General features: G+C 46.0%; 1 protein-coding gene across 6 annotated transcripts in view; it reads right to left on the bottom strand.

Moving 5' to 3' along the window:
* LOC122922083 (protein Daple-like) overlaps positions 1-17,746 on the bottom strand; it is a 73,229-nt gene extending 55,483 nt beyond the window's left edge. For 3 of the 6 annotated variants that reach the window (XR_006387085.1, XR_006387084.1, XM_044272541.1), the window contains exons 1-3: positions 17,583-17,746; positions 6,981-7,081; positions 3,580-3,688 (exon numbers count right to left, since the gene is read on the bottom strand). Coding sequence is in view for 4 of the 6 variants with exons in the window: in XM_044272541.1 (XP_044128476.1) it covers positions 3,580-3,688; positions 6,981-7,081; positions 17,583-17,672 (300 nt within the window). In the remaining 2 variants the exon portion in view is untranslated. Of the gene's footprint in view, positions 1-3,579; positions 3,689-6,980; positions 7,082-11,690; positions 12,048-17,582 lie in introns of those variants that run through there. The other 3 variants (XM_044272544.1, XM_044272542.1, XM_044272543.1) reach the window with 2 other exon arrangements.
* Positions 17,747-24,376: the final 6,630 nt, after the last annotated feature.

Consider the following 24,376-nt stretch of genomic DNA (forward strand, 5'->3'; position numbering starts at 1 on the left):
GGAGGTTATATCAGTACTGGAGCGTTATAAGAGGAGCGGCTGATATCAGTCACATATGATGTAATGTCTCTGGAGGTTATATCAGTGCTGGGGCGTTATAAGAGGAGCGGCCGATATCAGTCACATATGATGTAATGTCTCTGGAGGTTATATCAGTGCTGGAGCGTTATAAGAGGAGCGGCCGATATCAGTCACATATGATGTAATGTCTCTGGAGGTTATATCAGTACTGGAGCGTTATAAGAGGAGCGGCCGATATCAGTCACATATGATGTAATGTCTCTGGAGGTTATATCGGTGCTGGAGCGTTATAAGAGGAGCAGCTGATATCAGTCACATATGATGTAATGTCTCTGGAGGTTATATCAGTACTGGAGCGTTATAACAGGAGCGGCTGATATCAGTCACATATAATGTAATGTCTCTGGAGGTTATATCAGTGCTGGAGCGTTATAAGAGGAGCGGCCGATATCAGTCACATATGATGTAATGTCTCTGGAGGTTATATCAGTACTGGAGCGTTATAAGAGGAGCAGCTGATATCAGTCAGATATGATGTAATTTCTGGAGGTTATATCAGTGCTGGAGCGTTATAAGAGGAGCGGCCGATATCAGTCAGATATGATGTAAATGTCTGCAGGTTTTATATATATCTATAGAGATTATAAGTAATACATGTCTATAGGTCACTTACTGATACTGAACACATTACCAGAGTTTACTGCAAGCTCTAAAATGCTGAGAAAATAAAATCAAAGTGACCTGCTATAGTACCACCAGCCTTATAAAAAAAAATTAAGAAATATCCAGGACATTTATTTTTTGGGGACAGTCCAGGAATTTCCGGATGGTTGGCAACCCTGGTAGTTACCCATTCTATATTCATCATCAAAATGTCCCGAAAAAGCTGATAACCGTCAACAGGTTGCATTCAACTGCACATACATCTATGAAGAGAAGCCGGACTTTTGTGCTAGTGTCCCTTTAATTAATGTTAGTGTTTAATAAATTTTTCATCAATCACAGGCTACAGTACACACAACGAGAAGCAGACACAAAAATAATGATGACAATCGGCTTATCACCATGGTGACATAAATAATCAACAATTCACCAGTGTCTCCAGATGGGGCTGCCTGCATCCTCTGGGAAGGGGGGGGGGGGGTCATCATCACAGGTGGGGACATTCAGGACAGGACAAGATAAAACACATGGGGGAGGGGGGAGCGTGACTGCGCCAACACAACTCGCCGGGACTTAACGCTGCGGCTTTGTTCTCACTGTTTACCTACAAACCACAATGTTACTAAATAATTCCCCGCAACAGAAGCATGGATACACTGTCATCTGCCATCAGTTACCGCTGTCAGCAGGTAAACATGAAAAGAAGCTTCTGTCATCACCGGGGATAGCGCCAGCGCAGGTGACCGACGCTACGAGGACATTCACCTATAGAGTCGTAAGAATTTACAATAAAAAGAATCAAGAGGTGAAATTTGGCGCAAACAATAGGCTACAGGACGCAAACGATGCAAATCCCCAAATATCGGATTCACCTCCGTCACCTTGCGACTGTCATACACGTATTCCACTATACTGCGCCACGAATACAGCCATTTTGGTGCAACCTTTGAATTATGTCGCCAAACACTATTAAAAAAGACGCTCCTCTTTGATAATAACTGACTTGCTTTCAGTGAACGATAAGGACTCAAGATTCCATGCAGAAAACCCATCCAGGCTTAGTCCTGCTCACCAAGGAGCAGGGTTCGTAACAATGTATCACAGCTCTCTCTTCTGAACTGTGGAGAACGTGATCAGGATGGGTTTTCGGCCCTGGAAGAAAACAGCAAGCGGAGATATTGAAAATAGAGAGGAAGGGATACCAAAAATCTATTAGAAAGTTGCAGAACTTTTTATTATATAAAGATGCTTAAAGGGCACGATCAACCCTATTTAACCAGCCATGCTGCCTGATAGGGTTGATCCTGCTGATTAAAACGATACCTGTCTTGTAAAAATCTCTTTTGGCTTTCCAGAGAAAAATTGCTTTTAATTCTTTGTGGAAATGAGATCTTCAGAGTACTGAGGGGCGTGGCCAGCAGTGGAGAGCAGAGGAGCACTGAGGGGTAGGCCCCTCCCCTCTGTGTACGAGCCATAATTTGACTAAGTAATACAAGTCTTTTTTTCTCGGGAACGGCACAACCGATTTTCACAAGAGAGGTATCATTTTAATCAGCAGAATCAGTCCTATCAAACAGTGTGTCCGGTTTAATAGGCCTGACACCACTGATAGGTGCCCTTTAAAATTACCCAAGGGGATGACCCGAACTAACAGCATCATAGATCCCAACTCCATTCCTCTCCGAGACCAAGAGAAGTAAATAAGCACCCCCATTTCCTGTGGTACAACACAATGGGGATATTGAGGTACAACCACATCCATTGTGCAGAATTACAACCAAATAACACCACCGTGGGGGGAGCCCCGAAAATATACAATGATCTTTCTGCACAGGGAAGGAAGCGGCGGCCGAGTAATGTTCCTGTTATTGCTTTCTCACAAAACACCTATTAACAATATGGAAGTGTTTCATTCTCCAAGTGGACGTGGCACGCTCTGGCCGCTGCAAGCAGAAAAATACATTCAATTCTCCTGGAAAGATTTCATTGTGATCCAGCACATTGTGTGACCCGCCGCTGCCATGTGGGTCCCAAAATATCATTTTGTGGCCCAAAACCCCATTTGGTGATGTACGGTGGTAATTCTGATCGATGGTATGTAGTAATATTATGTCTCATTGAATTTCAGCGCAGTTTTGTGAACTTTACGTTTCAGTTTACGGTGACAAAATGTATATTTTACTGTAATATAGTCATCGCGCACGGGCATATGCAGGCGAGTTATGCCACAGAGCTGCTGTATACACCGTGCTCTACCGCTAGGGGGCTCCCTTGCAAGAGAAGTGACAACTACTTTTGTGATACAGACATCAGCCCAGAGCAGTTGTCACCACCCTTCCCCCCCAGGCGCCTCTTAGCAGCTCACATTACGTAGCTTCTCAGTAGACTCCACTACATGGAGCTGAACCACAGGGCTGACAATCATTGCAGTAAGAGGTACCAACTAAGGCTACATGCACACGACCGTTGTGTGTTTTGCGGTCCGCAAATTGCGCATCCGCAAAACACGGATGGCGTACGTGTGCGTTCCGCAATTTGCGGAACGGCACGGAGAGCCTTTAATACAACTGCCTATTCTTGTCTGCAAAACGCCGACAAGAATAGGCCAGGTTATATTTTTTTTGTGGCGCAACGGCTGCGGACAGCACACGGAGTGCTGTCCGCATCTTCTGCGGCCCCATTGAAGTGAATGGGTCCGCATCCGAGCCGCCAAAACAACGGCCATGTGCATGAGGCCTAAGGCAGTGTCTCAGCCAAGTTCCATACAGACTGGGACGTGAAAAAAAAAAAATATATATATAAAATCTTACAATTCAGAATCTGCCAGCCCATCAGGGGTTAATCACGCGGAGGATTTCCTGCCTGTATTTGAACAGGAAGCCGCCATCACCATACCTGGTAGTAGGTCTTGATGTGTCGCACCAGTATAGCGAGATTCTGAATCCGCAGGTTGATGTCGTTGTTGACGTGCTTGTTGATTCGCTGATTTGACGGCCGCGGATCACTGTGCAGGGAAAGAGAGCAGACAGTCAGATAACATGATGCAGCATGGGTGGTGTGCAGAGGATACCGTCACCCCCGGCCTCTAAGTGAGCCCACATAAGACGACTGCAAGACTGTACACGGTTCATTGTGGGGGGTACACATAGATGCAGTATTTTGCACGGATTTATTTTATGCTCCAGTCACATCCAAAGCTGCATAAACAATTCTGTTGGTTTCCATCTTTATTCTACTGACTGAGCTCTAGGGCAAGCGCAGGAATGTCTGCAGGGTTACTAGCAATGGCATTGTATTATGGAGGTGTTAGTTCTGCAATTCCCTATTAGAAACAAGTATGGCCAGAGGTTTTCGGTTTTATGACTGCGCGTCTGCTCACGGCTGTGAACGCCTCGGCGTCTTTGACATCAAATCCTATAACAAGCTGTTTATGGGGCGCCGGTTCTCAGGTGTCCGGCACATGTAACTATAGCGCTCAGCTGCTCGGGTAAAGATCTTACAGACAAAGAAGATGTCATCCGGTGGGGAGGGCAGGGGTGACAGCTGCACAGGGGGGCAAGGGGCACGTAACTAAATAGGTCACGTCCAGAGAGTATAACACCCATCATGTTCCATCCCTGTGAGGACTGTCCTGAGGATGAGGCTCCCAGACCCCTGACCCGTCACTTATTTATAGCTGCAGACAGGTGACCTGATGCCCCCAATAAAAAAAAAAATCTGTAACTGCTTCCCCCTCCCCACCTAACAGGTGCCATTTATAATACTGGGGTCTTCTATGTGGCAGAGGGGCCGTGAGCCTCCTCAGGCACCAGGGATGAATGAATGGCACTGAGAGCAGGGAAGCTACTGAGCATGTCAGTCCACCTCTGAATGCAGGAGGTGGACCAATAGGAGAAACAGCAGGGGGCGCCACCAGAGAGGAAAACGCAATGTACATTTTGTTGCACGTATATTGCAATAATACTTAAATTTGCAAAGGTTCATTAACTGCATAGGAATACTTTTTATGGGCTAACCCCTTCAGTCCTGGGGGCAATTCCCGTCAACCTTTGGGAGACTTCTGGGGTACATCAGATTCCTCTGTCAGCAGACGCGGGATGTTTTATGGTAGCCTGTGCCTGCTGAGCCATAGACAGAACACAGACAGTGAGAACTGGAATAGTGAAGGCCACAAGTCAGAAATTAGCAAATATTGGGGGGGGGGTTGCTACTTATGCAATTACCCAAAATTTAAGTTCATTAAGAAAAATCAAGTGCAACCATCCAAGAAGGTCATGACGAGAACTTTTTGCAGTGATCTATACGCAGTGTTTACCTTCCCTCCATAGGTGGACTGCATCGTGGGAACCAGTAGCCCGACTGTTTACCTGTATCCAATGTACACAGGTCCTGGACTCCGCACACAGTCCATGCAAGGGGCACAGGGAAACCTCATACCTCACTCATGCCAGGAATGCCTGGGAATGTAGGACTCGGCATCTCTAGAGCCTCAGACCAGTAACCAGCTCCTCGTTACTTCCTATCAGTGGGATCATGATCACCATTAGAGCTCATGCACCGGAGCGTGTGTGCCCCCGTGTTGCGCACTACAAATTGTGGTCCGAAATGCACGGGCACCGTCCGTGCGCACACCGTCCTGTTTTTCTGCGGTGCCGACCCATTCAAGTCAATGGGCCTTCATCCGTTAAGCGGCATGAACACGGACGGTGCCCGTGCATTGCGGACCTCTATTTGCAGTCCGGGCACGGGGCACACGCTTGTGTGAACGAGCCCTAAATCACATTTATTCATTCATCTACTTTGCAAGGAAAGGCTCGGGACAACCCTGGGCATCAATTCTGATCATGTCCAAATCCTTATATCACAAGGATCAAGACTTCGGTCACCTCCGATTTCTTTACTCCTTCTAAAAATCTATTTTTCTGCCTGGAAACAATCAGCAAGTAGGTTAAACTGCTGTTTTTTATGGCTTTATTTTCATTCCCATGACAACTCTTGCCTGAAAAACCTTCAGCGGGGACTTAAAACATGAGTATGTGTAGGGATAGTAGGGCATGCGGCTGTCACAAGGGGGGGGTCTTTGACTCCGGACCCCCTCATCAGTCAGAGCCGAGAGGCTCCTGTTCTGGCAGACCCTTGACTGTCCATGCACTACACGAACAGCCATTGAAATGAATAGATGCCATTTAAAAGAGCACCTGTCAGCAGCATCCGTCCTATTAAGCAAGACATGCAGCCCAGTAGGGTTGATCCTGCTGATCAAAATGATACCTGTCTTGTGAATATTGGTTTGCAGCGTTCTCAAGAAAAATACTTTTATTCTTAGGCAAATGGGGGGCTTTAGTGCTCAGTGGGGCGTGTCCTTCCAGTGCTGGCCCGCCCTTTAGTACATTAAGCCCTCATTAGCATAAAGTCTTTTCTTGGGAAGGCCGCCATCGATTTTCCCAAGTAAAGTATCAATTCAATCAGCAGGAACAACCCTGCCATGCTTGATAGGGTTGATCCTGCTGACAGGTTCTCTTTAAATGTTACAATGTTGGTTCTTCATGGGATAATGAGCTGCGGTGCAGGGGGAGAGGTCACTTCAATATGAGCTCACAAAGGAACCAATGATGGAGGAGCATTAAAAATACACAGAAGCCAGTGGTTGTCAACCCCCCACCTTGCTACTGTGTTATGGAATAGAATGCCACAGGTACAGTGAAGACTGACACTACATTGGGGTAAAACTCGCTATAATCTCAGGACAGTTTCCACCTGCATTTGAACATTTATTTTTGCCCCAGTGAAGCTGTGACTCGAGCGCGTCCCCTTCACACATGGCTTGTTCTGAGCCGGAAAGGAAGTGGTTGATTTGCACCTTTCGTGCCGAAAATTTCACATTTATCTGTGGAGTGCAAGTGCAGTTTTTACACTATAGCGATTAGTCACATGTAAATGAGGCGTGAGCACCGTACCCCGCGCCTCTAGGTAGGTCCCACCATGCCTCAGTCAACCCACCAGCCATTAAAAAAATATTAATTTTCACAATTCACACATAAAGCAGCCCCCCCCCCCCCAACAATCTAAGTGACCAGTTCGGCTCTGCTACATCTGTGTGTGTGTAATGCACAGCTATGTTTTATAGCAGGGGATGGCCAACCTGCGGCTCTCCAGCTGTTGCAAAACTACAACTCCCAGGATGCCGTCTGCCAACAGCAGGGCATGGTGAGAGTTGTAGTTTTTACAACAGATGGCGAGCCGCAGGTTTATAGATTGAATTCCCAATAAGTAGAGGGCCTCCGCCATATACTCACATCTGGAGCATTATCTTGTTGAGGAACACGCCGTCCACTAGATCCATGTACGTCGCCAATTTGCTGTCATTCTCGTTACCACACGGCCCAAAGGTTTTCACCTATGGAAGCAGGAAAATAAACGTGAGCGCGAATGGCGAGGACGCAGATTAGGAGGAATTCAATAGGTAAAAGATGAGATTACTGCCCAACCTGGGGCTCTGCACATTCCTCTGAGGATATGTAATGCCCCAGACTCTGCACTTTACTTCCAAGATGATTAACGTCTCAGATGTATCAGTCACGGCTAAGAGCCTCCTCCATGCAACCCGACTGCTGCTCTTATGGACAGTGCATCCTAAAATACAATGTGTCCTGCCATATTGCATTGTGAAAGTTGCAGATTTTACATTGCAAAAAACAAAAAAACACATTCCACTGTTCAGCACGTTTGAGGCAGCTTTGGCTGTGACTAGAGTACAAGACATGAGTTTATGCAAGACCCAGAGAAAGCCAAGCAAAGGGGGGCCATCTCTGGAACTCCCACAGGCGGGCATGACCAACCTACCGCTCCGTTGGTTTTAGGTGGGGGTCCACGGGGTGCGGTGCCCCCAGTGGTAAAACCCTCGCCGATCTAATAGTTATCCTCTGTCCTGTGGATAAGGGATAACTTCAAACAACTGGAATACCCCTTTAACATTTAAAATTAAAGGGGCATTCTCATGGATCATTGTTGTATGTACACAGTGACTGCACCAGCAGAATAGTGAGTGCAGCTCTGGAGTATAATACAGGATACAACTCAGGATCAGTGCAGGATAAGTAATGCATGTACCCAGTGACTGCACCAGCAGAATAGTGAGTGCAGCTCTGGAGTATAATACAGGATGTAACTGAGGATCAGTACAGGATAAGTAATGTATGTACACAGTGACTGCACCAGCAGAATAGTGAGTGCAGCTCTGGAGTATAATACAGGATGTAACTGAGGATCAGTACAGGATAAGTAATGTATGTACACAGTGACTGCACCAGCAGAATAGTGAGTGCAGCTCTGGAGTATAATACAGGATGTAACTCAGGATCAGTAATGTATGTACACAGTGACTGCACCAGCAGAATAGTGAGTGCAGCTCTGGAGTATAATACAGGATGTAACTCAGGATCAGGCTGCATTCACACGACCACATCTATGTGCATCTTGCACTTTTCACAGGCGCCATCGTACAAAATGGGGCTTCGGAAGTGGGCCGAAAACGCGGTTGTGTGAATGTGGCTTCGTTCTGTGACTTTTTACTTAGAGCATATCTGTTTTAAAACTATAGAACAGCGATCTCAGGTGGCAGAGGTTGGTTCATAGAACCTAAAGTTCCACAGCATGAACACCAGCACATCTTTTGCCTGATACAATTAGCATTACCACCGAGACGGCGAGTTCCCATCCTACAAGCAGCGCCCTGGCATTCACTACAACACGGTGTCCCCCACTCTGCAGTCAGGACACAACACTCCCGGCTCTGCTCTGCAGACAAACAAAAGCCCTGGAACTGAGAAGGATGTTATTGTTAATGTGACCCAGAGCATGGACAAAAGCAGGAGCTGCAGCTCCCCCCCCCCCCCCTCATGAGTCTCCTCAGCAGTCACTTCTGTCTCTCTCTTTTCTCTGTCTCTTCAGAGAACCGTTAACCTCACATCACCTGTCTCATGATGACAGCCACAACCTGTCTGACAGCAGTGGGGAGACCTACTTCCCCCCTCAAGCACCTGTGATGACAGATTTACACCCTGTGTGGTCTTGGCACCAAAACTGCCCAAACATGGTCCCAGTTGGCGAATCGTGCAATAGACCATTGGTGACAAATGGCCCTGCAGCAGCCCTGGCCCTGAAAATCATCATGTCCCCTATTACAAGAAGCCTTCTTTCAAGCCCACAACAGAAATTCTTGTGAATATCACCATTATATTTCAGTTCTGTGCCAGACTTTTTGGATTATTAAATATAACTTTTTTAACTGTCCCAATATGTGTAAATTGACCTTTATCTCAGGTCTACGGGGGAGGGGAGGGGGTTAAGCGGAGGACTATTGCTTCTTCCTAGGCCTAAGAGTACTTCCCCCCCCCCCCCCCATCCCTGAGGAGCTTAAGATCTAAAAAGGTGAAAGACAATGCCAGTATTTTTGTTGTGTGCAATGAAGTGTTTCATATTACAGTTCACATAGAGTCACCGCACCCAGATAGAGACCCAGCAGGCGGTTAGACAACCTCATGGAGGGCGAGCATGAAATACAAGATAGTAACCTCACAAGAAGGGTATGGTCCGAGCCAAGACCCTTCTAGAATTGTCCGCTAATAGTTCATCTATAAACCTCGATCCATTGGGGTTTTACTGAACCAAACTAGATGACAGGTCCTAAGGCCCTGTTCACATGGCGTCTTTTGACGCTGTAACTGGACGGACACCGCTGGGTGAGCAGGTCAGTAGCGTTCAAACAGAGAGAAAAAATGCTGCAAAAATCGTGCAAAATCCACTGTGTGAACAGGATCCTATAGGTGATCCAAGTTCAGTAGAGTATAGTGTCTTGAGACTATAGTATGGCTGCGGCCATATTGCAGCCTCCGGACGTAGGCCTAAGGCCTCTTTCACACGTAAAATCTAAAGTAGGGGCATGCTTCTGTGGTGTCCCATGGTCTGCGGAAAACCACTGATGTATGAATACACATTAAGGGCTCATCCACACGCACGACCGCTGGATGACTTGCAAAACACGCAACCCTAATAGAACAATCCTATTCTTGTCCGTATTGTGGACAATAATAGGACATGTTCTATGACAAAGAATGCACATGGAGTCATTTCCATAATTTATTTTTTGTGGCCCCATTGAAGTGAATGGTTCCGCATACGGTCTGCAAAAAAAAAAAAAAAAAAAGGTTCATGTGCATGAGCCCTAAAGTCAATGGATATGTGTGCCGTCCATGAAGATCTGTGGAGATCAGGGGCAGCACATGGCCGCGATTCACTGAGGTGTGAAAGAGGCCTAAGGGTACTTTCACACTAGCGTCCCTGGATTCGGGAAATCTGTATGCAAACGGACACCATTTGTAGACGGATCCGGATCCATCTCACAAATATATTGCAATTCTGGATCCGTCTCTCCGATTGTCATCCGGAAAAACGGATGCAGTATTTACCTTTTTCACATTTTTGAAAAGGTCTGCGCATGCGCAGACCGCAAGACCGGATCCGTTTTTTTCCAGGACACTTAGGACAGGATCCGGCATTAATGCATTTCAATGTAAAATAATGCCGGATGCGGCATGTGTTTCGGAATTTTGGACGGAGAAAATACCGCAGGATTCTGCAGTATTTTCTCCGTCCAAAAACCGTACAGCGACTGAACTGAAGACATCCTGATCGGATTGCTCTCCATTCAGAATGCATAGGGATAAAACTGATCAGTTCTTTTCCGGTATAGAGCTCCTAGGACTGAACTCAATACCGAAAAAGAAAAACGCTAGTGTGAAAGTACGCCAACACTGAAGTCTGGGCAGTTACAAGAAGACACAATGTAACAGGCTACAACTCACAAGATGCCAACAAAGATATTCAGTAAATGAAGGCACTTTTCCTGCTGCAATCAAACCTTCTATTCAAATGCTTTTTAGTTACATCTGTTTCTGGGAATACTGGGCGACAACCAATATCCCCTTCGTTACAGTTCTAAAAGGGGTTGTCACTAGTGTTGAGCGAACTTTTGTTTTAAGTTCGGCGTCTAAAGTTCGGGTTATCGAAAAATCGCGTTAAGAATTCTGCTACCACGGACCATGTCCGTGGTAGCAGAATCCATAACGCGATTCTTCGATAACCCGAACCCGAACTTTAGACGCCGAACTTAAAACAAAAGTTCGCTCAACACTAGTTGTCACTTTACGTTGCGTCTGCCTAGCTGTAAAACAGTTCATCCTCATCCTGTAGTGAGTATACAGAATTTCCATTCAGGACCACAGGAAAACTAGATGGATGGAAACTGATTCCTAGATAGGGCCCATTTAAATGTCATTATTTTAGACATGTTTCAACATCCTTTTACACTTTCACAAGGGACCTGTAGGCTAAAGAGCTAGCAATCTAATGGGCAGGGAGTTAACACAATGTATTTTGGAGCTCAGAGGGTTAAGCCGTGCCCCAGGCAGAGTCAGTGTTGTCAGTTTTGGTAGTTACAGGGCTATAAACTTTATACTGGGTCTGGAGGAAGTGGCCATCTTGTACCAACAGGGACATTATCACCTGCCTGTGTCCCCCAGATCTCCAGGAATGCAGCTATTCAGTAATAACAAGGCTGGATGGGGGCAGGGCAAAGGGGGGGGGGGGTGAGATCAGGGGCAGCTTGGTGCAGGACAGCTCAATAGAAGAAATACAGAGCAGCGAGGAACAAATATAAAGTGAACTGCAAATCAAATGTAGCAGCAGGTGGTCTGTGAGGGGGTGGATGGGAGGTTTGCATATGGGAAACTTCCTGCTGCTGCAAACACTGATACATTGTAATAAAAGTAAAATAAATAAATACAACTAAAGTTCTTAAATGTAAACACTAACAACAAACTGGAACAAAGTAACTGACTCCAGCTGAAGGCAACAGTTACAATGTTTACAAGTAGTCAGTTACAATGTAAGACTGTTTAGAGGATCCCCCAGCAACAGGGACACTCCCAGCAATGCTGGACACTCACCCAGGAGACCAGTGGACTCTCCATGAACAGGTCCAGGAGCTGAGAGATTGTAATCTCCATAATTTCAACTCAATTGGAGCCCTAATTGCAGAGAAGTTGAAGAGAATAGTCCATGCTGCTGTCTGTGCCCCTGGAGGGAGCTGAGTGCTAGCAACCGAACAATGAGAGTCTCATCTCTGCAGGGGGCAGAGGCACAACCCTCATTCTCCTCCTCCTCCTCCTTCTGCTCAGTGCAGCTCTGCTCTCAGGTGCTCAGTGTACTCATCCAGAGGCCCCCCTCATGCAGTGAGTACATAAAGGATATAGGGGGTAGTAGTGCAGCAGACAACTCTCACTTTCCGCATGTGTGCAACTCCAGGTAGCAACTGTACAGACAGCATGGAGAGGTGAATGGGCACCAGGGGGCAGTCACTGAGAGATCAAAGTGGGTGGGGTGGGCTCTGCACTGACCAATGGGAGGAGGAATTCAGTTTGAAGGGGTTGGCTGGGGGGGGTTTGAACAATGCTGGAGTCTTGGGCCAGCTGCACCTGTGCCCTGCATGTCTGGATCCTGGTGCAAGGAGGTCCTGTGCAATGGGAGCTGTCCCTGCAATATTTAGCAAATTAATCACTTCTGGGTGACTGGTGCTGGAGCCAAACACCTTTTTTAGGGTGCAAAAGTATAACCAAGGGACTTTTGTGTGACTGGAGTTGCTCAACTCCTCCCCCCCCCCCCAACCCTCTTTCACATGTCCATGTCTGTGATGACATCCGTGACAAGGTGGTCAGGGGTTCCTCCAGGCAGATGTCCATAAGGAATGCGTGTTTGGTCTATGTGTCTGTTTTTTGTCTTCCAGTCATCCATATTCCACAGATCCTGCTAGGGTAAAAATGAATTTCCAGGGCATATTTTAGCAGCCATCCGTAAATAAAAAGCATGGACCAAACACGGATGGCACCTCGGAAAAAATAGGGCAAGCTTTTTATGGTGTCCCCAAGGCAGTAGATCTAGTGGAAGCAGGGGAAGCAGTTGCTACGGGGCCCGAAGTCGGAAGGGGATCATCCCGAAGGAGAACTGAAAGGTTCTATTGCAAGCAGGGGCGGATTGACCATAAATTTCCTGGTGGACCGATTCCTAGGAGGGCCACCCAAGCCGTCCTCATGGCTTCAGCCAGGTACGTAATGATCTGAATCTCTCACGCACCTGGCCAGCAGCCGCAGGTGCCCTCCTCAATCCTCAGTTCAGCGATACAGTTGAATACTGTCGCACAGATGGCGGTATTTTGTGCTGCACTGTGGTATTTGGTTCAGCTGGGGTAGTATATTGCTGGCCCTGCCTAATTATTTTGCCTGGCCTTCAGTCAATCTGGACCCGCCTGCAATGTGTAGCCACTTCTACTTTTTTTTTTCCAGGGCAACGTTTAGTTCCCAGTCCGCCCCTGATTGTCAGGGGCCCCTCAACAGTAATGGCCTATACAGTGACAGTATATATGTGTAGGAAACAGACAGACCAGCTGCTGGGCCTGGTCTGACAGAGCAATCCTGACTAGCCGCAGGAGTGGGGGTTGCATGGGAGCAAGTTGTTGTTGCTGCTGGGGAGGGGCCAGTTTAAAAATTTTCATTGGGGCCCATTCAGTTCTAGTCACACCACTGGTTGTCACTATGGCCCGTGGAAAACCGCACACTAAAGCCAGTGGATATGTGAGTGGTCTATGGAGACCATGGACAGCACTCATCTGCAATTCTCTGATGTGTCAAAGAGGGCTAACTCAATGGAGAAGCTGCTTTGATGTGACATGACCTAAAGAATCGCCTGCAATAAGTGGAGCACAACAGTTGTAGGACAAAAGCAGCGGCTTAGACAATCCACATGGGATGTTACTGGCATCCATTATAGCCCATTCCTCGTTCCCCAGCAATTGTGATGCAGTAACAGCATTGTGCCCGATAAACAGAAGAACACGTGGGCCAAAGATCAGTCCCCAGCCTGTACGCTCACCGACTTAGCAGGTGCGATGACGTCACTGCATAGCCCCTGCTGGGGAGAGGGGTATGTGCTTTATTCAATGGGGAAAGGGGGCTAGGTGAGTATTACAAATTTTTTTTTATTTATACCACAGAGGCCTCTTCATGAATATAGAGTGGAGTACTAATGTGTGGGGGAATTAAGAGGGGAGCACCACTGTGTGGGGAAATTAAGAGGGGGGCACCACTGTGTGGGGGAATTAAGAGGGGAGCACCACTGTGTGGGGGAATTAAGAGGGGAGCACCACTGTTTGGGGACATTAAGGGGGAGCACCACTGTGTGGGGGAATTAAAGGGGAGCACCACTGTGTGGGGGAATTAAAGGGGAGCACTACTGTGTGGGGGAATTAAGAGGGGAGCACTACTGTGTGGGGGAATTAAGGGGGAGCACTACTGTGTGGGGGAATTAAGGGGGAGCACTACTGTGTGGGGGAATTAAGGGGGAGCACCACTGTGTGGGGGAATTAAGGGGGAGCACTACTGTGAGGGAGGACTAAGGGGGTGGGGGTCACTGTTTAAAAATGTGCTATTGGGCCCAGCCCTTTCTCGTTACGCCGCAGTTTTATTCCAGCTCTGATTGGTTTTCCATCAACACTGACTGCTCTAATCAAGGGAGCTGTCTATTTGGTATTCACTTGTACTTATTAATACTGCCACCTTCTATGCATGAGTAAACATGGCCCCACCATGAATATGTATTGTTATCCACCGTGGACATCTCTTGTCTGTTTTGCATGGTAACGGTTGAGTGATGCATTTATCAGAAGCCGTGAACATGTCTGTGAAATGTGTGGGCAGTATGGCGGACATGGTCCAGGTCACGACTGATCATCTTGGTCACAGTGACCCCTAGTGGTAACGTCTAGGACTGATAAATGAAGGTGATCACATATGGCTGGGAAGGTTAAAAGAGGTTATCCCACAAAAGACATCTATCGACTATCCACAGGATAGATGATTAATGTATGATGGCTGGGGCTGGCTGCAATCCTGAGAATGGAGCAGTCCACCGCTCCATCATTTCTATGGGACTGCTGGAGCACTGTCTATGTCAGTCCCAATGAAGTGGACGGACATGCCCACTACAGCTTCATTTAAATGGGACTTGAGACCCTTGTTCTCTGGATCACTGGGGGTACCGGCGGTCAGAGCCCCAATGATGGGACTTTGGCCTCGATACGTGTCACATATAGATTGCAGCAATGCCAAGGCTGCATCGAAACTATGGAAAGTGAATGCGGTCACGCTGCAACACAATCTGTCATTATTTGCGATTAGCTTGTTATTCACATCTCCGTTTCACTTTCCATTCTTCTGATCCATCAGAAGAACAGAAAGAAAGAAAAAACAGGATCCTGTAAAAAAAAAAAAAAGACGTATACTTTTGCACATTTGGCATCCTTTGAGCCATTTCCATCCGAGATCTGTTATTTTAGATGGGAAAGTCATGCAGTTCTTCTTTTCCCGTCTAAAAAAACTTCTTAGATGGAAATAGCTCAAATGGATGCCAAATGTGCAACAGGATTGCTTTTTTTTTTTTTACAGGATCCTGTTTTTTTTTTCTGTTCTTCTGACGGATGAAAAGAATGGAAAATGAAACAGAGATGTGAACTCTCCCTAAGGCTACTTTCACACTTGCGTTTTTACTGGATCGGGCAAGGTTCAGCAAAAAGACTTCCGTTACTGATAATACAACCGTCTGCATACAACGGATCCGGTTGTATTATCTTTAACATTGCCAAGACGGATCCGTCATGAACACCATTGAAAGTCAATGGGGGACGGATCTGTTTTCAATTGTGGCAGAGAAAACTGATCCGTCCCCTATGACTTGCATTGGGGGTTATGCCGGATCCGTCTTGCTCCGCATCCCAGGACGGAAAGCAAACTACAACATGTTGCGGTCTGCTCTCCGGTCTGGGAGCACAACTGAACGGAACGGAATGCATTTTGGAGCGCTCCATTCTATTCAGTTCAGTTTTGTCCCCATTGACAATGAATGGGGACAAAACTGAAGTGTTTTTTTTTTCTGGTATTGAGCCCCTATGACGGATCTCAATACCGGAAAACTAAAACGCTAGTGTGAAAGTAGCCTAACATGTGTGCCTCTAAAATAATCAGTTAGCAAATCTATTCCATTAGTCTCATGGAAGACAGGATGTCACCCGTCTGTGACCGTGTTATTACAGACTGGGGAGAGATGAGACGGAGGTGCGTGTCGGGGCAGTGTGCGGTGGGTGGGTGCGGGGGAGTTAGTCCCACTGTATCAATATAAAGCTTATAATAAAGATAATAGAGGGGAAGACTGGAAATTTCTGGGTAAAAGTTATCTCAAATATCATTCAACAGCAGCAGACAGATATTACATGCAAAACTGGGGGCGGAGGGGAAGCTTTATAAACTACTAACAGCATAGGGGGCATGCCCTCTGCATTTTGTTCCATCCATCCCACTCATGGGACTTTTTTTAAGCATTGTGTCTCTATATAGACCGAGCCGCACACCTGACATCATAGACAGGCATCCTCAAAATGCGGCCCTCCACCTGTTGTAAAACTACAACTCCCAGCATGCCCTGCTGAAGGATGATACCTGTAGGCTGTTCGGGCATGCTGGGAGTTGTAGTTTTGCAACAGCTGGAGGGCCGCAGTTTGAGGATGCCTGTCATAGAAGGTATCATCTCTGCAGACTCAGTGATCACCCGGCATCTTGTCTCCTGGATCCAAAACTAGGGTGCTGCCGGTGCTTGGATATCTGACCTGGACGGGCAACGCTCCCGGCTCCTTCTCCATTCAAGTCTATACTGTCATGTTTTGGCAGAATCTTCGAAGAATGGCATGCCTCAGGAGCAGGCATTCAGTACCACACATCACTCAAAGAAAACCCAATCTGTCTTTGGGGGAAAAAAATACATGCGAAGAAAGGGGTTAAATTTAACGTTTACCAAAAATGAGATCTGGGCTCCTTGGTCCACATTTACTAAAATGTCTGTGCCTAAAATCTGTCTAAAATGTCTGTGCCTAAAATCTGTCTGGTTTTCACCAAGTTGCTCAAAAGTAGGAGTAAGGCCTCATGCACACGACCGTTTTTTTTTAAGGTCCGCAAAAACGGGGTCCGTAGGTCCGTGATCCGTGACCGTTTTTTCGTCCGTGGGTCTTCCTTAATTTTTGGAGGATCCACGGACATGAAAAATGAAAAAAAAAATCTAAGTCAAGTTTGCCATTGAAATGATAGGAAAAAACGGACACGGATCACGGACACGGATGACAATCTTGTGTGCATCCGTGTTTTTTCACGGACCCATTGACTTGAATGGGTCCGTGAACCGTTGGCTGTGAAAAAAATAGGACAGGTCATATTTTTTTTTCACGGCCAGGAAAAACGGATCACGGATGCGGCTGCCAAACGGTGCATTTTCAGTTTTTTCCACGGACCCATTGAAAGTCAATGGGTCTGCGAAAAAAAACAGAAAACGGCACAACGGCCTCAGATGCACACAACGGTCGTGTGCATGAGGCCTAAGGCTCAATTCACACATTCGTAACATGTTTTGCGGATCCGAAAAACACGGACAGCGGCAATGTGCGGACCGCACATTGCTGGCACTAATAGAATATGCCTATTCTTGTCCGCAATTGCTGACAAGAATAGGACATGTTCTATTTTTTTGGGGAACGGAATTGCGTGTCCAGGCAGCACATCATGCTGCCCCATAGAAATGAATGGGTCCGCAATTCCGTTCCGCTAAATGCGGAACGAAATAGCGGACATGTGACTGGAACCTTAGTCAAATGAGTCCATTCCTGCAGCAGATTTATTATCCAGCCTGAACCACCGTGATAAATCTGTTGACGTCTAGACAGCCCGTCTAAGATTACGCACCCTTACCTGCTGTCTCTTTGTCTGTTTGCCCTCCAGATGTCTTCTACCTTCAGCATTGGGACAGGAACTAGCTGTCTGACATTTAATGTCAGCCATATTAGCTCTCGGGGGCTGTTTCTCCTGTCACCTGGTCACAAAGAGTATATATAAAATGAGCATAACCTCCTCCTTCCATCGCTCTTCACTGTGCAGAGACAAAACAGACATGCTTGAATTAATCAAGAAACTAGAATCAGAGACCAGATTTTCTTTTTTGTCCATCAGTGCACGGCTCATGACGCATCCCTATCTCCTTCTGCATTCTTAAACTATTTCTATTTTATTTTTTACATTTTTTGACTATGGTATTCCTATACATTCCATTTCATCAATACACTGGCGCCCTCTAGTGGCCACAAGGGAGGTTTCTCACTGCAAATAACCTAGCAGAACCTAGCCTCTCCGGGCACATTGGTAAAAGCAGAAGCTATCCTGGTCTGTAGCTGGAACCCAGGGTGTGATCAGAGCAGTGAGGGACACCGTTATCTCATGCTACACAGTGAGTATTGCAAAGCACTGTACCGTGCAAATATTTTAGGCAGGTGTAAAAAATGCTGCAAATTAGGAATGATTTCACAAATTGGGCAGACTAGATGGGCCAAATGGTTCTTATCTGCCGACACATTCTATAAATAGGAGTGTTAATAGTTTATTTTTTTATCAATTAACAAAATGCAAAGTGATTGAAGAAAAGAGAAATTTAAATCCAATTAATATTGGGTGTGACAGCATCCGTCGGTTCTTCTACACTTTCACTGTTTTTGAAGGACTTCGTCAGGAAGGTTGTTCCAAACATGTTGGAGAACTAAGCACAGATCTTCTATGGATGTCGGCTTCCTCAAATCCTTCTCTCTCTTCATGTAATCCCAGACAGACTGGATGTTATTCTTCCCGGAGTCCTTGGTCTTCTTTATGCTGAAGCAAGTTCTTAATGACATTAGTTGGATGTTTGGGGTAGTTGTCCTGCTGTAGAATAAATACATGATGGATAAGTATCTGCCTGTATTAATCCTGACCAAATCCCCAACTCCATTTGCTGCTGTAACGCTCACCTGGTTTTCCCAGCCGGCATCCTCCAGTCCTCACCCAGCAGGTATGGCCATCAGGGCTGCGCAGTAGAGATGAGTGAATCGATTCTAATGAATCAATTCGTCTCATTAGCCAGACTTCTTCACCTGTGAGGGGCTGACCCCACAGGTGAAGAAGCGCTCCCACTTGCCAAATGATTAACAGGGTGACAGGACTAGACATCCCGCACGACTCATGCAATCTCACGCCTATACCGCTGCCGAAACTCAAATGCGGCTTAAAGTGTAGCTACTGAGCATGCATCTCTACCCAGAAGTATCCAGCCCCGTCAATCATATGGCAGGTGGGTGCTTCTTCACCTGTGGGGACAGCCCCCACAGGTGAAGTCTAGCTGATCTCTACTGCACAGCTGTCTCCACCCGTAAGGTGCACGTGCACTACCTTGAGCTAGTGTCCATCTACCTCAGTCTTCCCCGACCAATGACTGGCCACCTTTGAGTATTTAAGGCACCAGTAATAGCTTCTAGTTGTTTAGCTTCCTGCAAGGTGCTCTACTTGTCTTGCTCGCTCTCCCGTGTACCTGACCTCTGCCTGATCTCCATACTTACCCTTAGCTGATTGCCCTGACCTTGTCCCTAGGGTGGCCAGACGTCTGGTTTTAGGCCGGACAGTGTGGTTTTTAGACTCCTGGTCCTCCGTCCGGCGCAAGGCCAAGACGGACAGCTAGAAGTCCTCCTTTTTTTTGGTTATGTGTGACGGACCAGGCAATCCAGGCATGGTCCCTTTAAGTATCCCCAGAGCAAGGGGCTGGGCCTGGCAGCAAATCCGGACAGTACAGTGCTCTGTATGATGTGCTGGCCCAATTTCTGAACCGTTGCGGCGGGAACGGAGTGCGGGTGCCACTGCCCAATCTACTCACTCACTGGCCCATCCACGATTTCACCACCACGACGTTCCAGACAGCACTTGATATGCTGGTATAACCTGGGCGGCATCTCATGTGTATAATTGTATATGTATAATATACCAGAGAAGATGTATAATGTATACCAGCTGTACATATATAATTATATACAGGAGATGTCTAGGTTATACCAGCATGGTCCATATCACTATATACAAGAAGATGTATGACTTATACCAGCTGTACATATATAATTATATACAGGAGATGCCCAGGTTATACCAGCATGTTCCATATCACTATATACAAGAAGATGTATAACTTATACCAGCTGTACATATATAATTATATACAGGAGATGCCCAGGTTATACCAGCATGGTCCACATCACTATATACAAGAAGATGTATGACTTATACCAGCTGTACATATATAATTATATACAGGAGATGCCCAGGTTATACCAGCATGGTCCACATCACTATATACAAGAAGATGTATGACTTATACCAGCTGTACATATATAATTATATACAGGAGATGCCCAGGTTATACCAGCATGTTCCATATCACTATATACAAGAAGATGTATAACTTATACCAGCTGTACATATATAATTATATACAGGAGATGCCCAGGTTATACCAGCATGGTCCATATCACTATATACAAGAAGATGTATAACTTATACCAGCTGTACATATATAATTATATACAGGAGATGCCCAGGTTATACCAGCATGGTCCATATCACTATATACAGGAAGATGTATAACTTATACCAGCTGTACATACAGTGCAGACCAAAAGTTTGGACACAAATTCTCATTCAAAGAGTTTTCTTTATTTTCATGACTATGAAAATTGTAGATTCACACTGAAGGCATCAAAACTATGAATTAACACATGTGGAATTATATACATAACAAAAAAGTGTGAAACAACTGAAAATATGTCATATTCTAGGTTTTTCAAAGTAGCCACCTTTTGCTTTGATTACTGCTTTGCACACTCTTGGCATTCTCTTGATGATCTTCAAGAGGTAGTCACCTGAAATGGTCTTCCAACAGTCTTGAAGGAGTTCCCAGAGATGCTTTGCACTTGTTGGCCCTTTTGCCTTCACTCTGCGGTCCAGCTCACCCCAAACCATCTCGATTGGGTTCAGGTCCGGTGACTGTGGAGGCCAGGTCATCTGGCGCAGCACCCCATCACTCTCCTTCATGGGTCAAATAGCCCTTACACAGCCTGGAGGTGTGTTTGGGGTCATTGTCCTGTTGAAAAATAAATGATGGTCCAACTAAACGCAAACCGGATGGAACAGCATGCCGCTGCAAGATGCTGTGGTAGCCATGCTGGTTCAGTATGCCTTCAATTTTGAATAAATCCCCAACAGTGTCACCAGCAAAGCACCCCCACACCATCACACCTCCTCCTCCATGCTTCACGGTGGGAACCAGGCATGTAGAGTCCATCCGTTCACCTTTTCTGCGTCGCACAAAGACACAGTGGTTGGAACCAAAGATCTCAAATTTGGACTCATCAGACCAAAGCACAGATTTCCACTGGTCTAATGTCCATTCCTTGTGTTCTTTAGCCCAAACAAGTCTCTTCTGCTTGTTGCCTGTCCTTAGCAGTGGTTTCCTAGCAGATATTCTACCATGAAGGCCTGATTCACACAGTCTCCTCTTAACAGTTGCTCTAGAGATGTGTCTGCTGCTAGAACTCTGTGTGGCATTGACCTGGTCTCTAATCTGAGCTGCTGTTAACCTGCGATTTCTGAGGCTGGTGACAGAAGCCTTTCAGAACCTCCTCCTTGAGTTTTCTTTGTTGTGGTGTTCAGTTCCTCATCTCGTTAGCCTCTCTCAGCTGTCATGTAGTTGGACTGATTGCATCCCTTTAAATTCCGCCCCATAATGCATTACTGGGCGGCTTATACTTCTTCCTGGAGTGTGTGTGCATGCTGATCCTGTTTCCCAGTCTGCTACTAAGTTAAGTGCTGTACATTTATCTGTTATCTTCTGTTTGCTGGATCCCAAGTGACCCTGACTCCCTCCGTGTCTGGTGTAGGGAGCCGGTGGTCGTGTCCCCTCACTATTGTAGGGTGTTCAGGGGTTATATAGTCGAGGTAGGTGGATATGCAACCATCCACCTTTGGGATCTTTGCATAGGCTGAGCAGCCAGGGAAAGTGCTAGGTCTTGTGCAGGGGTCTCCCTTTTGGTTCCTTAGCTTTGGATCCAGTAAGTTATATATGCATGTTGCTTTGTCTTGTTTCCTGTACACCGTCCGTGACAGGTGACTCGGATGAACTTATCCTCCGAAGCAGAGGTGACTCTTGGTCTTCCTTTCCTGGGGCGGTCCGCATGTGAGCCAGTTTCTTTGTAGCGCTTGATGGTTTTTGTGACTGCACTTGGGGACACTTTCAAAGTTTTCCCAATTTTTCGGACTTTATTTCCTAAAGTAATGATGGCCACTCGTTTTTCTTTACTTAGCTGCTTTTTTCTTGCCATAATACAAATTCTAACAGTCTATTCAGTAGGACTATCAGCTGTGTATCCACCTGACTTCTCCACAACACAACTGATGGTCCCAACCCCATTTATAAGGCAAGAAATCCCACTTATTACACCTGACAGGGCACACCTGTGAAGTGAAGACCATCTCAGGTGACTACCTCTTGAAGCTCAACAAGAGAATGCCAAGAGTGTGCAAAGCAGTAATCAAAGCAAAAGGTGGCTACTTTGAAGAACCTAGAATATGACATATTTTCAGTTGTTTCACACTTTTTTGTTATGTATATAATTCCACATGTGTTAATTCACAGTTTTGATGCCTTCAGTGTGAATCTACAATTTTCATAGTCATGAAAATAAAGAAAACTCTTTGAATGTGTGTCCAAACTTTTGGTCTGTACTGTATATAATTATATATAGGAGATACTCAGGTTATACCAGCATGCTCCATATCACTATAAACAAGAAGATGTATAACTTATACCAGCTGTACATATATAATTATATACAGGATTTACCCAGGTTATACCAGCATGCTCCATATCACTATATACAAGAAGATGTATAACTTATACCAGCTGTACATATATAATTATATACAGGAGATGCCCAGGTTATACCAGCATGCTCCATATCACTATATACAAGAAGATGTATAACTTATACCAGCTGTACATATATAATTACTACGCCAATGCATCGGCGATGCATTGGCGTAGTAAACAAGCTGAAGTTCAGTACGACTTCTCATGGTGTGACGTCCGATGTCCCTCTGGAGAATTTGATGCATGTCATTCCCATTTAAGAGGCTGTTATCGTTGCAGTTGTGCAAACGAGTAAAGACGTTTTAACAATGAGTGAACTTTAGGAGGAAGGCTTTGCCAAGTGTGGTGTAGATGTGGTATGTACATAGTTCACCGCTCCCTTCCAGCTCTTAGCAACGTACACAAGTGCTAAGAAATGGCGACATCAACAAGCGCTCACAGCAGTTCCTGCCTGCACGGTGTCAGATGGTCGGCTGCCAAGAAACTTCATTGCATCTAATTTTTTGAGAAATATGACAGATGAGATGAGAGCAGAGGCAAAGTATTAACGAAGTGCGCTCATTGACAAAAAAAAGTGTAAGTGATTACAATATCAGAGCGAAAAGTTCAAAACTGTACAATGAAAGGGAGGCTCTAGGACCCTGTTGGAAGTCTCTAGGCTGGATACAAGATGAGATATAGCCTCTAGCCTGGATAAGAGATGAGATATGGCCTCCAGCCTGGATAAGAGATGAGATATGGCCTCCAGCCTGGATACAAGATGAGATATGGCCTCCAGCCTGGATACAAGATAAGATACGGCCTCTAGCCTGGATACAAGATGCGCTATGGCCTCTAGCCTGGATACAAGATGAGATACGGCCTGTAGCCTGGATACAAGATGAGATACGGCCTGTATACAAGATGAGATACGGCCTCTAGCCTAGATACAAGATAATATACGGCCTTCAGCCTGGATACAAGATGAGATACGGCCTCTAGCCTGAATACAAGATGAGATACGACCTCTAGCCTGGATACAAGATGAGATACGACCTCTAGCCTGGCTACAATATGAGATACGGCCTCTAGTCTGTATACAAGATGAGATACAGCCTCTAGCCTAGATACAAGATAATATATGGCCTTCAGCCTGGATACAAGATGAGATATGGCCTCTAGCTTTGATGCAAGATGAGATACGGACTCTAGTCTGTATACAAGATGAGATACAGCCTCTAGCCTAGGATACAAGATAATATATGGCCTTCAGTACGAAATACACCTCCTTGCGCTCCCGGCCTGGGGGTCTGCAGCAAATCAGCCAAGCCTGGCTGATTCCGCGGCTAGGTGTCCGAAAGGAGCTGTTGTCCTCCTTGGAGTTAAAGGTATAATAGATAGTTATATCACCCGAAGGTGATGTTAGACACCAGCGCTGGAATGGCAGAACCCTCCTGTTATCTCCCTCTATGTAAGTAGATAGAGGGGAGGAAAAGGAGAAGGGGGGGGAAAGAAGATACAGATGACAAGAAACCAGGGCCAGAAATAGACAATCCATAGCGCTCGCTGTCTGCGCTAGGGATGCAGAGAAGGCAAGTACACACAAGTAATAGCGCGAGTATCCGGTGTGCAATATAGAATTTAACGTGTACCTGGTATGTTCCTGTTTGATAGAGTTCGGGGCTATGTCTTTTCCAAATTCTTTTTTCTTTTTTCCTTTTTCTAGTCCTGTAGAAAGTGCTGTAATAGGTCCGTCCTCCTTGCTCACCTACTAGCACGGACGCTGCCCCGG

Source organism: Bufo gargarizans, chromosome 11 (assembly GCF_014858855.1).
Source record: "Bufo gargarizans isolate SCDJY-AF-19 chromosome 11, ASM1485885v1, whole genome shotgun sequence".
NCBI lineage: Eukaryota > Metazoa > Chordata > Amphibia > Anura > Bufonidae > Bufo > Bufo gargarizans.